We start from the raw sequence: 20,539 nt of genomic DNA, 5'->3' as shown, positions 1-20,539 counted from the left end.
AGATTCTTACATGACCTCAGGTCTATCAATGCTACTATGCAAGCAATGGGGGCTACTGCCGGAGCCCGCCAGCAGAGTCGAACGGTTCTTGAGTTGGGAGTGAGGATTAAAATTAATAAACTAACACACAACACACATGGGATTTTTTTCCAAGAGGCTCCAGACCCAATCAGCCAGCAGCAGCAGCCTGACTTTAATGCAGAGAGCTTTTAAGCCAGAGTAAAATCAGCTCAGAACAATGGGTTAAATTTACAAGGGTGAAGCAAGAGGTGCGATCTCCACAAGCTATCCCACCTGCTGTCACAAACAAAAGGAGATGGACTTGCAAATTCTTCCCTGACTTCAGTGAAGGCCTGGTAAAAGCAGTCTTTCCGCTGAGATTTAAATATCAAAGCAGCTGCCAGATCAATGGCTCCCGACAGGTATTCGTTTTTTTATTTTTTTTTTTAAATTGCCCGTAACTTAAGAGTTATGGAGCAGAAGATTGTGCCTGTCTTAGGTTGTTTCTCTCATAAGATACATTCTTAACCTGTCATCGGTACATGAATTCCATCATTCATGCCCTGTCTTGGGTTGAACATATCCCAGAGAAACTTTACCTGTCTCTGACAACGAACCTCTGCTAGAGTAGACACTGGGGTTTGATCTTATGCAGATCAGATCAGCTTTAACATTCTAAAAGGCCTTCAGGCAGGTTTAACTTGTCACTGATAGGAACTTGCATCTCCTATCACAAGCCAAGTCCAAAATAATACTCCATAAAAGTGACTTAACAAATGACTCCTTGTGTAAATTACCAAGTCTGAGAAACATTCACAGGAACCATAGTAAAAGGCTGTCGAGCAATCAGAACCATTTGAAAGCTTACAAATACAGTTTGTTAGTTTACATTGAAGGCAAGAAACATTAAAGTTTGAATCTTGTTAACATTTCCAAACAACAAAACAAAAGGAGAATTTACATAGGCAGTTATAGGGCCTCCCAAGAGTTTCTGAAGCAAGCTTGTTTTGGTCTGCTGAAAACCAGAGTCAGACCAAAGTTTCACAGTTAGTCCTCTTTTTTTATTCTTTTTGATTTTGTTGAGAATTGTCCTTATTAACAGAACAGTCAAGTCCAGTCCATTGTATAAGAGGTTACATCTTCTCCCAGGAGCAGAATGAAACAAAAGCGGGTCAGGAGCTTAAGTCCAATGCAGCTTTTTGGTCTCAGTCAGGGCAGAATTTACGACTGTCTGCAGCCGGAACATCCTCCTTCTGGGGAACAACTCCTGCAAATCGTACCAGCCTTTCTGGGATCCACCTGGCTCCTTCTGCGTCCTGTGGAAAAACACAAATATGCCCTCTTCCCATATTAATACAGGGTCGGGGCCCTGCCATATTCCAGTAATTGAATCTTTCCATTTTACTTGGGCATAATTATCTTTGGTATTAGGAAGCCACAATCGATCAGTCACAGAACGGCCTTGTATATCCACATTTAAAAAATTTAAAATAAAGAGAGCATGATTAATATAATTCTGTGGTGTTTGGGGATATAGTTCCCCCCTTTTTATTTTTTGCAATTGTTTCTTAAGAGATCCAGGGGCTCGGTCCACAATTTCTTCGCCTTGAGGATTATGTGGAATGCCCGTTTTATGACTTATACACATTTGTGCACAAAATGCTAAAAAGCTAGACTCGTATACCCTGAGCCATTATCAGTTTTTATAATGGAACAAATACCAGTTGCAGCAAAACACTTTAAGCAATGACTTATGTTTGGTGGCTTCTTCTGTTAAGGGAGTTGCCATGATAAATCCTGAAAAAGTATCAATCGTTACATGAACATATTTTAGTTTTCCAAATTCTGGGACATGAGTTACGTCCATTTGCCACAAATGATTGAGAGTTAAGCTTCTAGGATTGACATCATAATGAGGTACATTAAAATGATCAGGACAAGAAGAACATGATCTTACAATTTGTCTAGCGGCTTCTCTGGTAATATTGTTTTCTTAAGCTCTTGCTATTTTGATGGTGTAATGCATGAGAATTTTGAGCCAATTCTTGTTGAGTTAATCCAACCAAATGTATGGCTTGATCTGCTAAATCATTTCCTAAAGTTAAAGGTCCAGGAAGCCCTGAATGAGCTCTAATATGTCCTACATAACAAGGTTGCACACGGCTCCAAATACTTTGTTGAATCTATCTAAATATATCTTGTATTTGTTTATTAGCTGTATTAACATATGTTACAGTCTCTAGGACTTGCAAAGCTTTAGCTATATAATGGCTATCAGTGTACAAGTTGAAAGACGTAGAAGCCATATTTTTAAAGACTATAGCAACAGCTCATAAGTCTACAACTTGAGCTGAGGCTGGCAATGTTTGCAAAACAAAAGTTTGTCCCTGTAGTACATAAACAGCTTTTCCATTTGAAGATCCATCAGTGAATACTGTTGGAACTTGAGGTAATGGCTTTTGTTTAATTATTTTAGGAAATACAAAAGCATGCTCATTGGCAAATTGAAGTAATTTATCTTTTGGATAATAATTATCAATACGTCCTAAATAATGAGCAAAAGCTATGGCCCAACAATCTGCATTTTAAAATAACCAATCTATTTGCTGTTTGGTAAAAGGGACTCCAATTAAGGAGGGCTCTCTACCAAAATACTTGGCGAGATTTTGTGCAAGCCATTTTAACTAAACTAGCCACTGCTTCATAATATGGTATCAGAACTCGAACAGGAGACACAGGCAAGTGCAACCATAATAATGGTTCTTCTTGCCACAATACAGCAGTTGGAGTATGAACAGTAGCCAAAATATATGCACTCCATTCTTTTGAATAATCAATATATTGAACATGCTGCTTTTCACTAGCTAATTCTATCCTTTGCAAAGGATCATGAGCTTCTTTGGTAAATTCTCTTTTTGACAAAGGATCAGCCTCTCCTTTTAAAATGTCAAAAAGTGGTTTTAGCTCTCCTGTAGTTAATTTTAAATGGGGTCTTAGCCAATTAATATCACCTAACAACTTTTGAAAATCATTTAAAGTTTTTAGGTTGTCTTTTCTTAATTGAATTTTTTGAGGCATAATGGTCCGAGGATATAATTTATGTCCCAAATACAAATAGGGTGGCTCTGTCTGCACCTTTTCTGGTGCAATTACTAAACCTAGATTCTTTAAGGCTTGTTGTAAGTGTGTAAAAGCACTTAATAAAATCCCTTCATTTTTATGAGCCAGTAAAATGTCATCCATATAATGAATAATATACACAGAAGAATATGCCTCTCTAGTTTTAAAAACAGCTTGAGCCACAAATTTTTGACATAAAGTCAGACTGTTTGCCATACCTTGAGGTAATACGAGCCAATGATACCTCTTCATAGGTTCTTTAAAATTTACTGATGGCACGCTAAAAGCAAATCTTTTACAATCTTGAGAAGCAAGAAGAATAGTATAAAAACAATCTTTTAAATCTAGTATAATTTTAAAAGTATCTCTAGGTATAGCAGAAGAGGTAGGCAATCCAGGTTGTAAGGCTCCCATTAATTCCATGGTTTCATTTACTTTTCTGAGATCTTGTAAAAGTCTCCATTTTCCTGACTTCTTTTTTATGACAAAAATAGGGGAGTTCCAAGGTGAGTTTGATGGAACGATATTGCTGCTATCAAGCTGTTCCTGTAATAACTGCTCAGCGGCTTTAATTTTCTCAAGGGAAAGAGGCCACTGATTCACCCACACAGGATCATCTGCTTTCCATGTTATTGGATCTGCATGGGGTACAGGTTGTTCAGTGGCCTCCCCTAAAAAATGACCCAACCCCTTTTTAAAATTTCTTGGGGTAGGTATTAATTGCTGAGCTATGCCTTGTCCAGATTTTTCCAATCCTGAATTAAGCATCTGATTGGTAACTGCATTGCTAGGACTATAAAGATACACTCCCATATTACTCATCACATCTCTACCCCACAGATTAATAGGAAGGCCAGGAATAATGTATGATTTAAATGTTCCCTCATGTCCTTCCTCATCCTTCCAAGTTGAGATTTAAGTATCAAAGCAGCTACCTGATCAAAGGCTCCCGACAGGCTACAGAGCCTGGCCTTCCTGCATTATCTGCAGTCCCTCATGGATACTATACTGTCACCTTAGATATTAAAAAATTTTTTTTCTCTATTTTTCTTTATCTAGAGGACAAAGAATTGCCTTTTCGGTACCTGTTATTACTAATAAAACACCCGTGAATAGATATCAGTAGAAGGAGTTGCCATAGGTGATGAAAAATAGCTCCACTATTTGTCAGTTATTTATCTGTGGGAGGCTATTTAAAGGTGGTGTAACTGTTATGTGACCCATTATATAGATGATATTTTGATTGGTCACCCTGAGCAACAATCCTTACAGCCCAAGCTCCAAGATATCTCTGCTGCTTTAAGGGCAGCTGGTCTTCACAGCGCAGCTGAAAAGGTGCAGACTCAAGAACCATATTTGTTCTGCAGGCACATGGTTACCTCTGACGTTATTAAGCCCCAAAAATTCCATTTCTCCTTTCCCACACCCCCTACATTGGCTTCCAAGCAGACCTTTCTGGGAAACTTGCCTTGCTGATACTGTAGGACAGCTCACTCTCCTCTTTTCCTGCTTCCTGGTGCCAAATGGCCAGAAGAGATTTTAACAAGAAGGCAAAATAGGCTTTATAAGATGTTAATGCAGGCCTTAATCAAGCCCTTCTATGTAGGTTTGATCCTGCTAGTGAGGTTTGGGGCCTTGTGATGCCCATGCAGGGATCTTCCACTGGGGTGCTTTTCCAACCATCCATTAAAATATTATACTTGGTTCATATGGTGCATTTTCTGCTCTTAATGTTACACCTTTTATAGATAATATTTTCACTCTTGCACTAAAGGTGCTTACAATATCCCTTTTATTGTTGAGTAAAAAGCCGGATGCAATTATTCTTCCAATTTCCCAGGACTTTCCTGCCTGAACGTTCTCATCCCACTACGTTGCTCAGCTCTTTTTATTAAATTTGCAGGGTGAAATAGATAACTGTTTCCCTAAAAATGAAATATTATCCATGCTTCCTTTAACAGCAGTGATTCATAGACAGTACTTAGTTTTAAAAACCCGTTCCTGATGCCGCTTCAGGCTTTACAGACTCCTCATAGACACATTTTGCTTATGTTATTAACGCTTGACATTACCACAAACCTAAAGTGCTTACTATTTTCTTTGAGGGATCTGTGTAGTAAGGAGAATTGTTGGTTATCTTAGACCATTTTGGAAATTGGCAAGACCCCATTAATATTTTCAGTGAAAGCCAATATGCTACTAATGATGTTAAGGCCATACCTTTAGCAGTTGTTAAACTGGCTGAAGGTCCCCTGTATTTGGTCATGATTCAACTTCAAACAATCACTGAACAAAAACAGACTCCTTTCTTTATTCAGCATGTACACTCTCATTTGGGACTTCCTGAAGCAATTTCAGTGGGAAACAGGGAGACTGATCGTCTAGTGATGGCCTTCCAGTCATCTCCATTAAGACAAGCCCAATTGCTCCATTCTAGATTTCACTATTTGGCTCTATCAGTCCACAAGATTTGTGTGCATGTGTGTGTGTGTGTGTGTGTGTGTGTGTGTGCAATTATCCATAAGTTGCTGTAAGCATTTAATACTTGCCTGTAGCACTTTTTGCCTTTAAGCCCCTTCCAACTAGCTGGAGCCAATCCTAAAGATCTTAGTCCCAACAGCTTGTGGCAAATGGACATGACCCATATTCCAGAGTTTGGTCATCTTAAATATGTACACTTCATTATTGACATCTTTTCCTTCATTCCTGTTTGCCATGGTTCAGCCTAAAGAAAATGCCAAGTTGGTTGTTGATACCGTTAAAACAGCCATGTTGGTAATGAGCATGCCATATTCAATTAAGACTGACAACAGACCAGCATATAATTTTACAGCTCTGCTTTACAGACCTTTACAGACTTTTGCTCTGAATGTAATATAACACATACCTTTGGGATTTCTTACAGTCTCCAAAGATGAGCCATAGTGGAACGAACCCATGCCTCTCTTAAAAAACAATTAAAAGGTGGGACATTAGGGATATGACCACAGGATAATTAACTGACACTCTCTTTACCATTAACTCTTAAAATTTTGACAAAAACTGTTTATCCTTGCCTGTAAACATTGGGGTGAAATACTTCCTAGGATCACCCCTTTACCATTAGTCTGCTGGCAGGATCCTATGGGCAATACGTGGATGGGTCCTGGCCTGTTCTTAATCATGGGATGAAGAGTTTGCATGTGTCTTCCCAGAGGGACAGACGAGCTGATTTGGGTTCCTGGTTGAGTAACAAAACTGTACACCTGCTCTGAGGGAAATGATGGAACTGCTCCAAAAGGTTCTACAGAATCTATCCCTGATTAGAGATGATGGTGATCACTGGAGGAGGCAAAGGGTGAGGGCAACTAGCAGACATCTCTAGTTACCTGGGGAAGCCTGAGGGCCCTTGTGAATCAGGCCCAACAAATGTTCTCTGATGGGTCCGTGACAGGACCATACACCCTGTTTCTACTCCATGTGTGCCGTTATAACTGCTAATTCCCAGGCGCGCTCACACACACACACACACACACACACACACACACACACACACACACACACACGATGCTGTGGGCTGCCCTTAGAAATCCTATCTTACTTCCAGTAAGCTGGGATTCTTGGCTTCCATCCATATATAGTGACAACCCACAGATGAATGAGCAGCCGTTTCCAGTTAATTCCACCCTATATTCCTCATTTAATGGCTCATTCACCCTCACCCCAGGGTTAATGAGTTTCTGCCCAGATGAATTCTGCCTGCCCAATAGACTTTGTCTTTTTGGCTAAGGTAATAATAACAAGACTTCCTCTAATTGGGTCAAAGTTACATGGGAAGATGGCAGAGGGGTTGCTCTCCCTGCATCTTTCTCCCAAGAGGGAGGTAGTCGAACATTTATTAATGACATTATGGCAGGAACTAATGACATTATGGCAGGGATGTTTGCTGTTCTACCTCAGAATACTTTGCTTCTAAACAATTCCACCATTCCTGCCCATCCAGACATTTCCTACTTTTGTGACTCCTGGAACTTATGTGGAGGCTGGGACCTTTGTCCTGAGTGGGAGCATCAGAATTTGGGATGCCTTTCTGTGGATAGAGCTGTTCCAGTTGCACCCCATGCCTTTTTCTGGAGGGAGATTTACCACAACCTAACTGATCATACTCTCACAATCTTTCCAATGTGACCCCAATCCTGAAGGTAGCTGGCCCCTTCGCAGGAGCCCTTAACTCTGTGGCCCTTGGTCTTGCATGGATTTCAGGTCTTTTGTACCCATTCAAGGGGTGGAAGGGGGGCGGCTTCCTATGGTTCCCTTTTTGAGGGAAATCCCAGTTGGTCTTTCAATGAGAGTCATTGGTTGCTTAATAGGACCTCCTATGGGGCACCCGCACCAAATTTGACCTATATTTGTCAGCCCTGTGCCCCCCCTTCTCTCTCTTGGTTTCACTCTCCTTCTGATGCCTCCACCTTAAATTGTTCTGTACAAAACTGTATACTTTCCCCCTGCTGGGACCCGATTAGGGATAATTCCTTGCTCCTCAGGAAACCAACACTGGCTTGGATTCCAGTGAACGTCATTAAAGGTTGGATGAGGGAGCTGTCTTTGTCAGAACAGACCTCTCTAGTTTGTACCAAGAGAGATTTTTGGTATCTCAGCTATTATTGCTGCTATTGCACTGGGCCTTACCACACACAGCTGTGACTACTCCTGCAGCGGCGACTGCCCTATTTCGACAGCACACAGCCTAAATAAGATGTCTAAGTTTACAGCCTATGCTCCATCAACAGATTCATCAATCAGCTTCTCCACTTGGGAGTCCTTACTCTTCACCATCAAATGGGTCTGCTGAAAGATGACATCATTGAATTTACAGAATTGTTGTAAGAGGTTATTAATATTTACTATTGATTTATCTTCTGGTAAATCTTGCTGTTAATCTTAAACAGCTGTATATCCAAATCACCACACAGAGACTGGGTTTTTAGTTAACCTAGAACACAATGCTGGGCAATATTTACTCCCTCCTAAACCTCCAAGCCCTCATTTTCCTAACATTTACATTTCCCACATTATACTTACTTTTTGTGAAATCTTAGGTCTGGTTCATGCTCCGTGTCCTCCAAGATCTCTCCTCCAGCTCTCCTCTCCTAGCTCTCCTCGCCCCTTCTTCTCCCACTCCTTTCCTGCTCTCTAGCTCCTCCCCTCTTTTCTGTCCTCTGACCTCCCATTGCACAACATTGTATTTAGTTGCTTTATTTTGCCCTGTTTACACAAGAGTTGAGACAGGATGCTTATAATGAGTATCACAGTGCAATATCTGGATTGAAACCAGAGAGTTGGGGGTGGGGAAATCAGCATTTGAATTAACAAGGGTAAGGTGTATACATTTCAAAAGAACATTATACCAACACGGGATCTTGCTCATGTGTGATCGCAGGTACATTGCTATTTGCCTCACTCAATACCAAAGGCACCTCAGTAAGAGTAGTGCCACGGGCTGGAGCAGTAAGAGTAGTGCCACGGGCTGGAGCCAGCCGCGACGTCAGAGCAAGTGGGGCCCTCGAGGTCTCCGGGTGGCCCCAGCTCTCCCCCTGCTGGAGCCGGTGGAGGGCTTCCTAAATAAACTTAAAAATTTTTACCTCCAGCGGAAACACATAGAAGGAACCTGGAACACACCCTTCCTTTCTCTCCTTCATTAACTCCATCAGGAGATAATGACCATAAATACCACCAGAGTGGATGTAGTTACTTTATCAGATCTAGGACATTTCTTTCAGGATGTGGCCTCCAACCTCACTTTATTTTCACCCAGTAGTTTACGACATAGTAATTGTAGTATTATGTTTTTCCTGATATAGCTTAAAAATTGTATACGCCTCCAAAATCAGCACACCATAGCCCTCATACTGCAGATTTTTAACCCTGAAATTAAAACAGAGGGGGAACTTGTGGGGAATGTCAAGGTAAGCCTTTTGGAGGAGTCAGAGACTCCTACAATTGCTCGAAAGATCCGTAGCCACTGCACATAGTGTTGATCCACCAGGGACTCCTAGCACACTCGTTAAGTCTCAAAATGGATCTGAGGCTAGGGCAGTGACTGCTTCCTTCTTTGTGGAGGTCTCCTAAGGTGACTTTGTCCCCACCATATCTCCCACATTCCCTTACAGTCGCACCAACCTGACTGATTGTTACTGGTGCTTGAAGCTAGCTAGCATGAGATGGTTTGATTGGCCTTTCAGTCATTTAGAGGCTGTGACACAGGACAATAAAGTCAGATCTGCACCTTTGAGTCTGGTCTCCAGATTCTGGTCTCAATAATTCTGGTCTCCAGATTATTGAGATTCTGCATGGGCTGTATTGCCACTCACCCCCTAACCCTGGTTTCTGATCCTCACATGTATCTATATCTCTGATGGAATGACTTTCACTGCATGAGTGTAAGTGAGATGAAAGAAACTCACGTGTGAAGTTACTGTCTTACAATAATTTTGCACCTAGGTTTGAGGTGTAGAAACAGGAAAAGGTCTGGTACTAAATTGCCCAAAGGGACTCCATTTTGCCTGACTTTTATCTAACTGATCACCCAAATTAACCAATGCTGAGAAAATACTGTCATGCATACTCACCTGCAGCTTTGGAAGATCCATTGTTTTACAGCATAAAACAAATTGTTTGAATCAATGGAAGAGAAACTTTTCAAATTTTAGGCCCCTGTCCCATCTCTAGCATGAAAAAACTGTTGGTTTGGGAAAGAAACAAAACATAAGGCACCAAACAATAGCTGAGACAGCATACATTAAGTAGATTATTCGATCATTCATTCAGTGTCCACAAAAATGATATAAGAATGATTTAAGTGAAAATTTTTATTCATTACTTCTTCAGTCAACATCTTAACTCTTAGAAGGAGACCCAGGGAAGGAGCTTCCCAACCAAGCCAGGGTCAGAGGGTCACGAAATGAGCTATGTATTTCCTGACATCAAAACCCAAATTAGTCCTTCTGATCCTCCAAGGAGGTAGGTGGAGATAATTTGTCTAGTCCTAATTGTGACAAGTTGAAAAATTCCTGATGTACAAAGCATAATAGTTTAACAGTATGTGCACAGGTAATATTAATTTATCTCACTACCCTTGCTATGCAGTTTGGATTTAACCTTCTTTTATATAATCGTAACACAGTGTCTTGTAAGGTGAACAAATCCCATCTTCAAAAGCTTAGCTGTACAGTTCAAGAAACCCCAGCCCTAAAGGTGAAGCTGGGTTCAGATTTCCCAGCAGGGGCCTCGCTGTGTATTTGCTCCAAGTATGTTTTCTATCCCTCCAGTCAAAGCTGTTCTACAGCAGCTCATGCTGGTTCCTTAGTCTTCTGTATTTGAGCACTTCATACCTGAGAACTTTGTGGCTCAGATTTTCCCTCTTTTAATTCTTTAGCCGTCGGAGAAAAGGAACACAAGCAGACCTCAGAGGAAGCTGCACAAACCATTGAGACACCAATCTATTAGATATGGATGGTTCATTGAATGCACACCCAAAGATTGATCATGACCAGGGACACAGCGGACCTGGGGGCCAAACTGTAACATCGAGTATTTCTCAGAATTAGCTTATAAAGTCAAAAATTGCCACTAGCTCACATGGGGGGGTGGGGGTGCAACAGGGTAATCCCCTCTGGCTCAAGTAATTTTTGTTAATTAGACAAAGCAGTTCCAGCTGGCCTTTAAGTTGATTGGTCCCAAGTGGAGTTTATCATTAGGGCCTGCTGTGCTTATGGTTGGGGGATTTCCAGGAGTACCAAAGCCATACAGTATGTTGAACTGATCTTGCACAGAGAGCTTTTTGGTCAACCTGATCTTGCACAGAGAGCTTTTCCCTGGATAAGCAACAAGCTGAGATGATGTGACTGGTCCTCCTGAAACAAAAAATAGTTATAGTTATGAAGCAGGCCTCAACACAAGGACATTACAGTAGGCCAGCTATAGAGAACAATAGGGATCTGAAAACACATTTCTTCTAAAGGTACAGAGGAATCTGCCAGCGTCCATGTGAGAATGGGGCAGCTAGTGAAGCATGCTTCCCACCAAAGCAGTTCAGTGCGCTCCCAGCACCTCCTCTGGAACAGGAAGTCAGATGACCTACAAAAGCAGGCTATCTTGGCCCTTGTACTGTTATCTACTCCTGCACTACCAGGCCGCTATTGTGTCCAGAAGCCCTAGGCGGGCTCAAACTCCAGGCTCCTTAGATGCCGTTTCTAAGGAAACGGTCACTCAGGGAAAAATCCCAACAACCCGGTTCCCAGCCCTGACCTGCCCTCTCAAGTGTCTCAGCCAGTTCAGCCCAGCACCCCAGCAGCTTCTTCCGACCACTCACCCAGCCCAGGTGCGCTCCCTCCAAGACCGACCCCGCACCCCGCACAGTGCCTCAGGCTGCGCTGCTCCCTGGACCGACCTCCATGTCAGAGACGCGACGGGTAAGTACAGCAGCACAGGACTACAGGACTACAGGACTCTTGTCTAACTTTGAGGAAGAAGCACATGTAGACCAAAAAGCCAGATAGGGATTTCCTGGACTGCTGTGATGTCACAGTAGCCAGATTGAATTTCCCAGAAGTCCATGCGGAAGGACGCTCAGAACCTAGGGGAAGTTAAACTGTTTCTAGTTACCTCCCTGACAACCAGCTGTAGAGTATGGGAGGCAGAAACCTAGTTTGCAGGACAACCATGGGGAGTCGGGCGCTTTTAACCTCCAGATCCGCAACAGCAGACATGAGTCAAGCCTTTCACAGAAATATTAGGCTTACAAGTCACTTTCACTTCCTATGTTGAAGTTTTAATCTTACTACAGCCTGAAAATAAAAATAAAAAATAAAATAAAAAATCACGCTGGCTTAATTGTACTTGAAGGAAGTAATAACACTAAATGTGGGAATGAAAATCATCTTAAGATTCAATGTTTTCTTTTATCTCCCAGTGGTTCTTGATGCCTCTTTGGTTACTGGGCTCTCGAAGAATGTCCTTCCTGTTTGAAATGGCACCAAAACTGACACACTTACAAAATATTTGTCCAGCACCATAGCTAGCAGCCTTTCAACTTTAGCACACCTGACACTGTTTTAAATTCATTATTCATTATATTATCCCCAAAACAGTTCTTGCTGGGAAACAGCCAGTTTGTACTTGCTTATCCCATGTCAACACAGGGGGTCGCAGAATTTGCTGAGTGTTTACTAACTGTCCAGTTACCTTAAAAGAACCCACTGCAAGGTGAACTGAATGGAAGCATGTTGCTTTCTTGTGTTCAAATCCTGAGGTAAAGAGGGCAAGACTCTGAAAGAAAACACTGTACTAGCTCTGATGTATCTGGGAACGTCAGCTTTATAAATAAAAAAATCTGATTTTTTAAAAATTATTTATGGATGTATATATTTGAATAGCACTCCTTATATTTTCCCTTTAAAAAAAAAAGAGCCTTATAACTTAGTAAAAGGCCTAAATCGACTAACTGCCATGAAACAGGTATACAATCACTGGATCCATAATTGGTACAGTGGGGGTCCATGGCTGAACAGCTGAAGGATTTAAAACTGTTCATCCTTCTGTATTAGGTATTAATAGTCTGGCCACTTCATAGTGGCAAATGAAATGGCCGATATGAGAAAGGTTGAAAAGCTCTTGGGAATAGGCATCTATAGTAAAGCAAGACCTGCACATACAATGCTTCAGACTTGTAGATCAGACATCTGGTAAGCATGTCCATCCTCTGCTCAGTGAGTGCATTTGGCTTTGATCCTAATTACAGTACGGGAGTTTGTTGCTGTGACAATGATGAAGGTATTGACACACACACAAACACTTTTCTGAACTTAGGGGATAAGAGTTTCTTTATTCTGGAACAAAATATGACTGACAATGTGCTCTATCACATTTCCTGGAGAGAGAAACACTAAGCCCATTCACCTCAGATTGGTACCAATACAGATCATTTCACCAGAGCTCAACATTGTGAGAAATATGAGTTCATAGAGCTTCTTACACACCCAGAAGAGACATTATTACAGGAACGGGGGTGACCCCCACCTAGAAAAGCACAGTAAGTACAGCGTGGCCCAGAACTCAGATTCAGTCAGCCAAAGAACCATGTAACAGCATGGTAACAGCTTCATGGTACATTGATAGTTACAGAAGAAAGAAATTTCTCAGTCAAGGCATGGTTCAAACACACTACTTTACAACGTGGTGAGGAGATGCATCAAGGATACATCTCTACAGTTCTCTGATCACAGTCTTAGCGTCTGTGCTGGTCGACATTAGGCATTTGTTTTAATATTCCAAAATAATTAACTTAATTGTTACACAGATGTAAGGTCACAGAATGAAACATTCTTCACACCTATATGGTTATTCTCCAGGATGAGGATTGTGGTGACTAAGGTCAAAATTAGTGTAAAACATTTTGCCGCATTCCTCACATTAGTAAGATTTCTCCCCAGTATGATATAATTTGTTGAGATGGTTTAAGAGAATAGAAAAGATTCTTTAACATACTTCACATTTGTATGGTTCTTCTTTGGTGTGAGCTCTCATGTGTACAGCAAGTTCTTGGTGAGTATAAAAGTCCTTGACACATCCTTCACGTTTGTAGGGTTTCTCTTGACAATAAATTGTTTCATGTCTCTTCAATTTGAGGTACAACCATTACACCTCACTTTTCACATTTGTGGCATTTCTCTCCAGTATGAACTATTTTATGCTGAAACAGGGAACAATTAATAGAAAAGGCTTTTCCATATGCATCAAATTTCTATGGTTTCTCTTGACAATGACTTCTTTTATGTTTCTTAAGTCTTGAAGTAGAATAAAACATTTTGCTACATTTACAATGATAGGATTTTACTCCAGTATGACATAACTTCTGCTGAATTAAAGAAGCATTAGAAGAAAAGGCTTTCCCATATACTTCACATTTTTTTATGGTTTTTCTCTGGAATGAACCAGCTTGAACTTAGTAAGAACAGATAGCATAGAAAAGGCTCTGCCACATTCCACATACTTGTAGAAACTGGGGTTAGAATGAATTATTTGATGTCATATAAGGGATGAAGAAAAGGAAAACATCTGCCACAGTCTCCACACTTGTAGGCTTTCTCTGCAGTATGGAATGCCCTGTGTCTCCTAAGAAATGAGTGATAGAGCTTTTGTGACACTCTTCACATTTGCATGGTTTCTTTCCAGTGTGAACTTTCTGATATTCCTGAAGGCACGCAGAACAAGAAAACCTTTTGCCACATTCTACACATTCATGGGGAGTGTCTTCAGAATGGATTATTTGATGCCTTCTAAGGGCTGTAAAAGGAAGAACATTTTCCCCACTCTGGACATTTGTAAGGTTTCTCTCCAGTACGAACTGTCTTGTGTATTCTAAGGACTGAGAAAGGCTTTGTTATTCCTTTTTTGTTGTTGTTGTTTAATTTATTTATTTTATTACGTAAACAATGCTCTGCCTGCATGAACATCTGTAGGCCAGAAGAGGGCACCAGATCTCATTATAAATGGTTGTGAGCAACCATATGGTTCCAGGGAATTGAACTCAGGACCTCTAGAAGAGCAAGCAGTGCTTTTAACCTCTGAGCCATCTCCCCAGCCCGATCAAAGGCTTTGTGACATTCTTCACCCTTGTGTGGTTTCACTCCAGTATGAATTGTTTGATGTTCCTGAAGGGGTAGAAAACAGGGAAACTTTTGGTCACACTCTTTACACTTGTAGGGATTGTCTTCAGAATGGATTGTTGATGTCCTCTAAGTTCAGAAGAAGAGCAAAACCATCTGCCACAACCTTTCCACTAATAAAGATTGTCTTTAGAGTGAATTGTTTGATGCCTTCTGAATGATGAAGATAAGCGAAAACATTTCCCACACTCTTCACACTTATATGGTTTCTCTCCAGTGTGAACTGTTTGATGTTCTCGAAGGTTAAAAGAACAAGAAAACCCTTTGCCACAGGCTGCACACTTGTAGGGATTGTCTTCAGAATGGATTTTTTTATGTCGTCTAATGTACGAAGATAAGGAAAAACATTTGCCACACTCTTCACACTTATAATCTTTTACTGGAGTATGGATCACATTGTAGTCAATAAAGAAAGTGGGCTTGGTAAACCCTTCTCCACTCAGGTCCCCATTGTAGGCTTTCTTTCCAGTGTGACCTGCCTTGTGGTACTTAAGGGATGCGTGGTAACGGAAGACTTTGTGACATTCTTCACACTTGTATGGTTTCTCTCCAGTGTGAGTTCTTTGATGTTCCTGCAGGTGAACAGAACGGGAAAACCCTTTGCCACATTCTTTGCATCTGTAGGGATACTCTCCAGAATGAATTCTGTGATGTTCCTTAAAACATGAAAGATAGCAAAGTGATTTTCCACATTCTTCACACTTGTACCTTTTCTCTCCAGAATGAATTCCTTGATGTTGCTTCAGCGTTGAAAGACAGTGAAATGATTTTCCACATTCTTCACACTTGTAGGGTTTCTCTGCAGAATGAATTATTTGATGCTGCTTCAGTGTGGAAAGATAGTAAAATGATCGGCCACATTCTTCACACTTATAAGGTGTCTCTCCAGAATGAATTATCTGATGCTGCTTCAGCATTGAAGGAAAGTAAAATGATTTGCCACATTCTTCACACTTGTAAGTTTTTTCATCACTATGATTTTTCTTGTGTATAAAAAGCGATGAGCGAGTACTAAAGGCCTTATGACATTCTTTACACTTGTAGGGTTTTTCTCCAGTATGAAGTCTCTGGTGTCTAGAAAGTGCTGAGTGTGCACTAAGGAGCTTACCACATTCTTCAAACCTGTGGGGTTTCCTTCCTGAATAAATCCTCTGGCATTGAATGGGTAGTGAGTTTTGATCAATGGCTTTGTTGTGATCGTTAAACTCATTGACTGTTGTTCCTGTTGGGCAAAAGTTGAGATATGAACAAAAGGTAAAAATATTCATCATACTTATAATGCCTATCTCTAAAACAGAGGCATTTCTTCACACATATTTAACCATATTTCAATAGTTATAGGTACTGAACACAAATCACAAAATAGAGTAGGTAAAGCCAACCTGTTCTTCTACAGGAATAACTAACTGCACAACCGAGTAGAACACAGACATAATGCCATATTTTCCAAAGTTAAATAGCTAAGTACTGTGTAAGGGCATCTCACTAACAGAAATAAGCCCATTAAGCAATATAGATGTTATGTAGCTTCACATTAATGAAAGTATAAAGTTGTGAAGCCTGGAAAGAGAAAGTTGAATGTGATTGAGTGAGATGGGCTGTCAGCAAAATAAAATATGTATGTATGTATTTATATATGTGTGTTTGTGTGTATGTATATATAATATAGAGTTTTATTTTTGAAAGTACAGAAGATATGCTGCATAAAAAGCAGACTGCCCACAACAAGACTAAATAGTATATTTCAACAGTTAAGGCAGTATTTTATGTTTTAATTCTGGTGACAAGAAAATAGATACCAAAAAGATATCAAGTCATGACAGAAAACTTCACTTTACCTGTGAATAACAAAATGCTGCTGAGGCATCATCTCTGCCAGCGAATAGATGAGAAAAGGACCTATTTCTTTTGCTCCCGTGTTTTTGGGTTTTGAAACAGGGTTTCTCTGTGTTGCCCTGGATATCCTGGAACTTGCTATGTGCAACTTGCTACCTGGCCTTGAACTCAAGAGATCGGCTCGGCTCAGCCTCCTATGGTCTGGGATTAATAGAGAGAGCGACTAGGCCTAGGGGATAAGATTAAGTATTTCTAAGATTTATTCATTAAATACCATTGAGCACTCAATCGAAAGAGACAATGAACAAGGCATGAAAATGAGAGACTTTGGTTACCCATGAAATAGGAATTCACAGAAGCAAACATTTTTTCTTGCACTATCTGGATGTGTTTCATCGATGTGTTTTATCCATTCATAGAACATAACAACATAGAACATCAAGTTGCAGAGTAAAGAAACTTCTGAAAGCTCATTGATGAGCTATTAAGTACATTCTCCTAGCTGGGAGCAGTTTCAGTCTTTGAATATATATTGACGAAAGGCATGCATTTCAATCCTTATTACTGACTATGTGATAGACAATTTGAGAAGATATTTTCATAATTCATAAAGCACTTTTACGAGATGACTTTCATTACATGAAAGTGCTTTGTAAATGTGTTAGGAAAGAATGTTACTGACTTTGCTTGGAAGGAAGAACTTATATATGAAGATCTGCCTTACACTGGTTTGACACTGTGATCTTTAGAAATGCATGCAGTTCTCTGAGGTAGAGAAACAGTCAACATTTTACTGAAGGGCCCACTGTGACTCCATTTTGCCTGAGTTAATCCACCTGCTGGCCCAGCTAACCAACCCTGCTGAGAACATGTTCTCATGCACTATCACCTGAAACTTTGGAAGATCCACTAAACCAAATCGCTTGAATCTATGGAGCTGCTACTGCCCTTCCTCTGTTTAAGGGAATTATTCCTAAAGTTATAAAGTTCTCTGCATTGTTAAAAAAAAAACGAATTAAGATGTTTATCTAGTCACTTATGTCTTTCCTAATACTGTTAAACTGTAGCCATCTGCAAACACTGAGTCATGACAAGAACTGTGGAGATAATTAATTGTGCATCTTTTTATTCTTACAGGTGTGTCTTTAGAAAGTCAACCTTATTATTTTTCCTCTAATTTATTCTTTATGATAAAACAAGCTACTTAATAAAGAAAATCTGTAGGACTGATTTAGATTTTACAAAGTACGCTATAAGACAATGGTTCTCAACTTGTGGGGCACGACCTCTTTGTGGTTGAAGGAATCTTTCACAGGTAGAATTACAGTTATGAAGTAGCAATGAAAACAATTTTATGACTAGGGTCACCAAAATATGAGGAACTGTATTAAAGGGTCAAAACATTATGTAGGTTAAAAGACACTAATCACAAGAGCGAATTTTTGAGGCTGAAATTTTTTTAAAGATTTATTTATTATTTATACAACAGTTTTCCTGCACACAAGATCTTACTATAGGTGGTTATTATCTATGATGTGGTTGATGGGAATTAAACTCAGGACCTTTGGAAGAAACAGCCAGTGTCCTTAACCTCTGAGCCATCACTCCAGGTCAAGGCTGAAATTTTTAATAAATAAATTACTTTCACTTCTTAAATCATCATTTTATGGGAGTCACTAATTTATTGTAAGCTGTTACAACAAAGGTAATTAATGTGTAATAGTTAATGATGACTCACATTATAAATAATGCCTATCTTTAATGTGTGCAAAAAATTCAAGCTAAATACAAATGTAATTCATTTACAGAGACAAATTAGAAGAAGAGACAAATTTATACCTGAGCATTATACAGTTCTCTACATGTTGTCAAAGTTAAGCATGAGGCAGGTATCTCAAGCAAATATAAGTTCAACTTAAAGTTTGCTCAATATTGAATAATATTCAAAATCAGCTGTACTTAAAAAATCAGTTTATTGAAATTGAATGCTTGAGTAAGAAGGGTTAAATCTACAGTATACTTGCATGGCACTATACACCCAGGACAGATTAGCACAGTTAACCTCTGATGGGACACAGACTTATCCTGCCAACTCAGCACAGGATAAGAAAGCAGAGAGAATAGGATTTGTCAGCATCTCCTGCTCCTGTCTCCCTCTGGCCTGTAAACCAGACCAGGAACTCCTACTCCTTACTGCAGGGAAGATGAATTACTGTTCATGTCTCTCAAGACAGGCAAGTGGACTCTCTCAAACTCAGATGGATCAGACTCTGCACCCACATCTTAAATGTCTCAAGCAATCGAGACCCCATTGCTGTTCCTTTGTACTGAAGGCTCCCTGAATAAACCCAGAGGCCAATGGTCCTATACACGGGTGAAGGAAGTATGAAGTATCAACAGGAGACCTTAGTCTTCTTTTTGGACTAAATATAGACATAAACTAAATATAGTTCCTATAGGACTAGTCACAAAGGCTGCCCGTGACTGGACTCTACAAAAACATTTTACTAGCTTTAATACAACTGGGAATATCACATTTAAAAGTTATAATATTTTAAAATTTTATGATTTTTAAATTTTACTTAGTCATTTATTTTATTTTTAAATTTAAATTCTAGGACTCACAATGCTGCAACATCCCCCTGCTTCAGGAGAGGCCTGGTACCCAGAACCCAACATAAGGCAGATCACTGACACTCCTCACACCTGGCACAGCTTTCCCCCAACAATCTGCCCCTCCCCCCACCACTGTATCCCAGCCCATAACTTTGGCAGAAGCCCCCTGCTCTAACAGCAACCATAACCCCAGGTAGAGGCAATACTAGTACCCAGAACCCAAGTGACCTCCCACGCTGCCAAAATCCCAGTGGTAGTACCATAGTGAACCAGTGAACTCACTGGTCAGTATAAACACAGGCCACTCAGCCAAGAAGATCAAAGAGGAAATAGAAACCATAGGAAAAACACCCATGCAACTAATATAAACTCAGAAATCAGCACCTATATCTATATTTACCCCAAGAGGCCAGTGTAAGAACAAAATAACAGCCAAGACAATTTGTCACCACCAGAGCCCACCTATCCTACTACAACAAATCATGAATATCCCGACACAGCTGAAAAAGACCTTAAAACCAACTATCTAAAGATGATAAAGGTCCTTGAAGAGGAGATTAATAAAACCCCTGAAGAAATGCATGAAAACACAAACAAACAATTGGAGTAAATTAATAAAATTCCCTTAAAAAGCCAAGAAGAAAAACCAAACAAACAGGTGAAGGAAATGAATGAAACTGTACAAGACCTGGATAGGGAAAAGAAATAAAGAAAATACAAACTGAGGGAATCCTGGATGAAAAAATCTAGGCAAGCAATCAGGAACTACAAACGCAAGCATTGCCAGCAGAATACAAGAGAGACTCCCAGGTGCAGAAGACATGATAGAAGAAATTCATATAGTGGTCAAAGAAAATGTAAAATGTAAAAAAATTCTTGATACAAAACATCCAGAAAATCAGGGTCACTGTGAAAAGACCAAAACTAAGAATCATAGGAATGGAAGAAGAATCTCAGTTCAAAGGCCCAGAAAATATTTGTAACAACATCATAGAAATAAACTTTCCTAAGTTAAAGAAGGAGATTCCCTTAAAGGCACAAGAAGTTCACAGCACACCAGATAGATTGGAGCAGAAAAGAAAGTATACCTGCCACATAATAAGCAAAACACTAAACATACAGAACAAAGAAAGAATATTAAAAGCTGTGATGGAAAAAGGCCAAGTAAAAGATAAAGGCAGACCTATTAGAATTACACTTGACTTCTCAGTGGAGACTCTAAAAGCCAAAAGGCTGGGGACAGATATCTTATAGACTCTAAG

General features: G+C 40.1%; 1 protein-coding gene and 1 long non-coding RNA gene across 5 annotated transcripts in view; both read right to left on the bottom strand.

The window, feature by feature from the left end:
• Positions 1-578: 578 nt before the first annotated feature.
• Positions 579-8,269, bottom strand: LOC129676298 (uncharacterized). Its single transcript, XR_008720061.1, has 3 exons — positions 8,182-8,269; positions 6,008-6,065; positions 579-1,316 (listed from the first exon to the last, which is right to left on the bottom strand). It is a non-coding gene; the product is annotated as an uncharacterized LOC129676298 (long non-coding RNA).
• A 4,692-nt stretch (positions 8,270-12,961) lies between these two features.
• Positions 12,962-20,539, bottom strand: part of LOC129676297 (zinc finger protein 58-like) — an 18,099-nt gene continuing 10,521 nt past the window's right edge. For all 4 annotated transcript variants that reach the window (XM_055606643.1, XM_055606641.1, XM_055606642.1 and 1 more), the window contains one exon: positions 12,962-16,047. In XM_055606643.1, coding sequence (XP_055462618.1) covers positions 14,939-16,047 — 1,109 coding nt within the window. In that variant the 3' untranslated portion in view covers positions 12,962-14,938. The remainder of the gene's footprint in view (positions 16,048-20,539) is intronic.

The sequence above is a fragment of the Psammomys obesus genome, unplaced genomic scaffold (assembly GCF_907164565.1).
Source record: "Psammomys obesus unplaced genomic scaffold, mPsaObe1.curated_primary_1811, whole genome shotgun sequence".
In the NCBI taxonomy this organism is placed as follows: domain Eukaryota; kingdom Metazoa; phylum Chordata; class Mammalia; order Rodentia; family Muridae; genus Psammomys; species Psammomys obesus.
The sequence above is the reverse complement of the archived record's forward strand: the minus strand, read 5'-3'. Positions and strand labels throughout refer to the sequence as shown.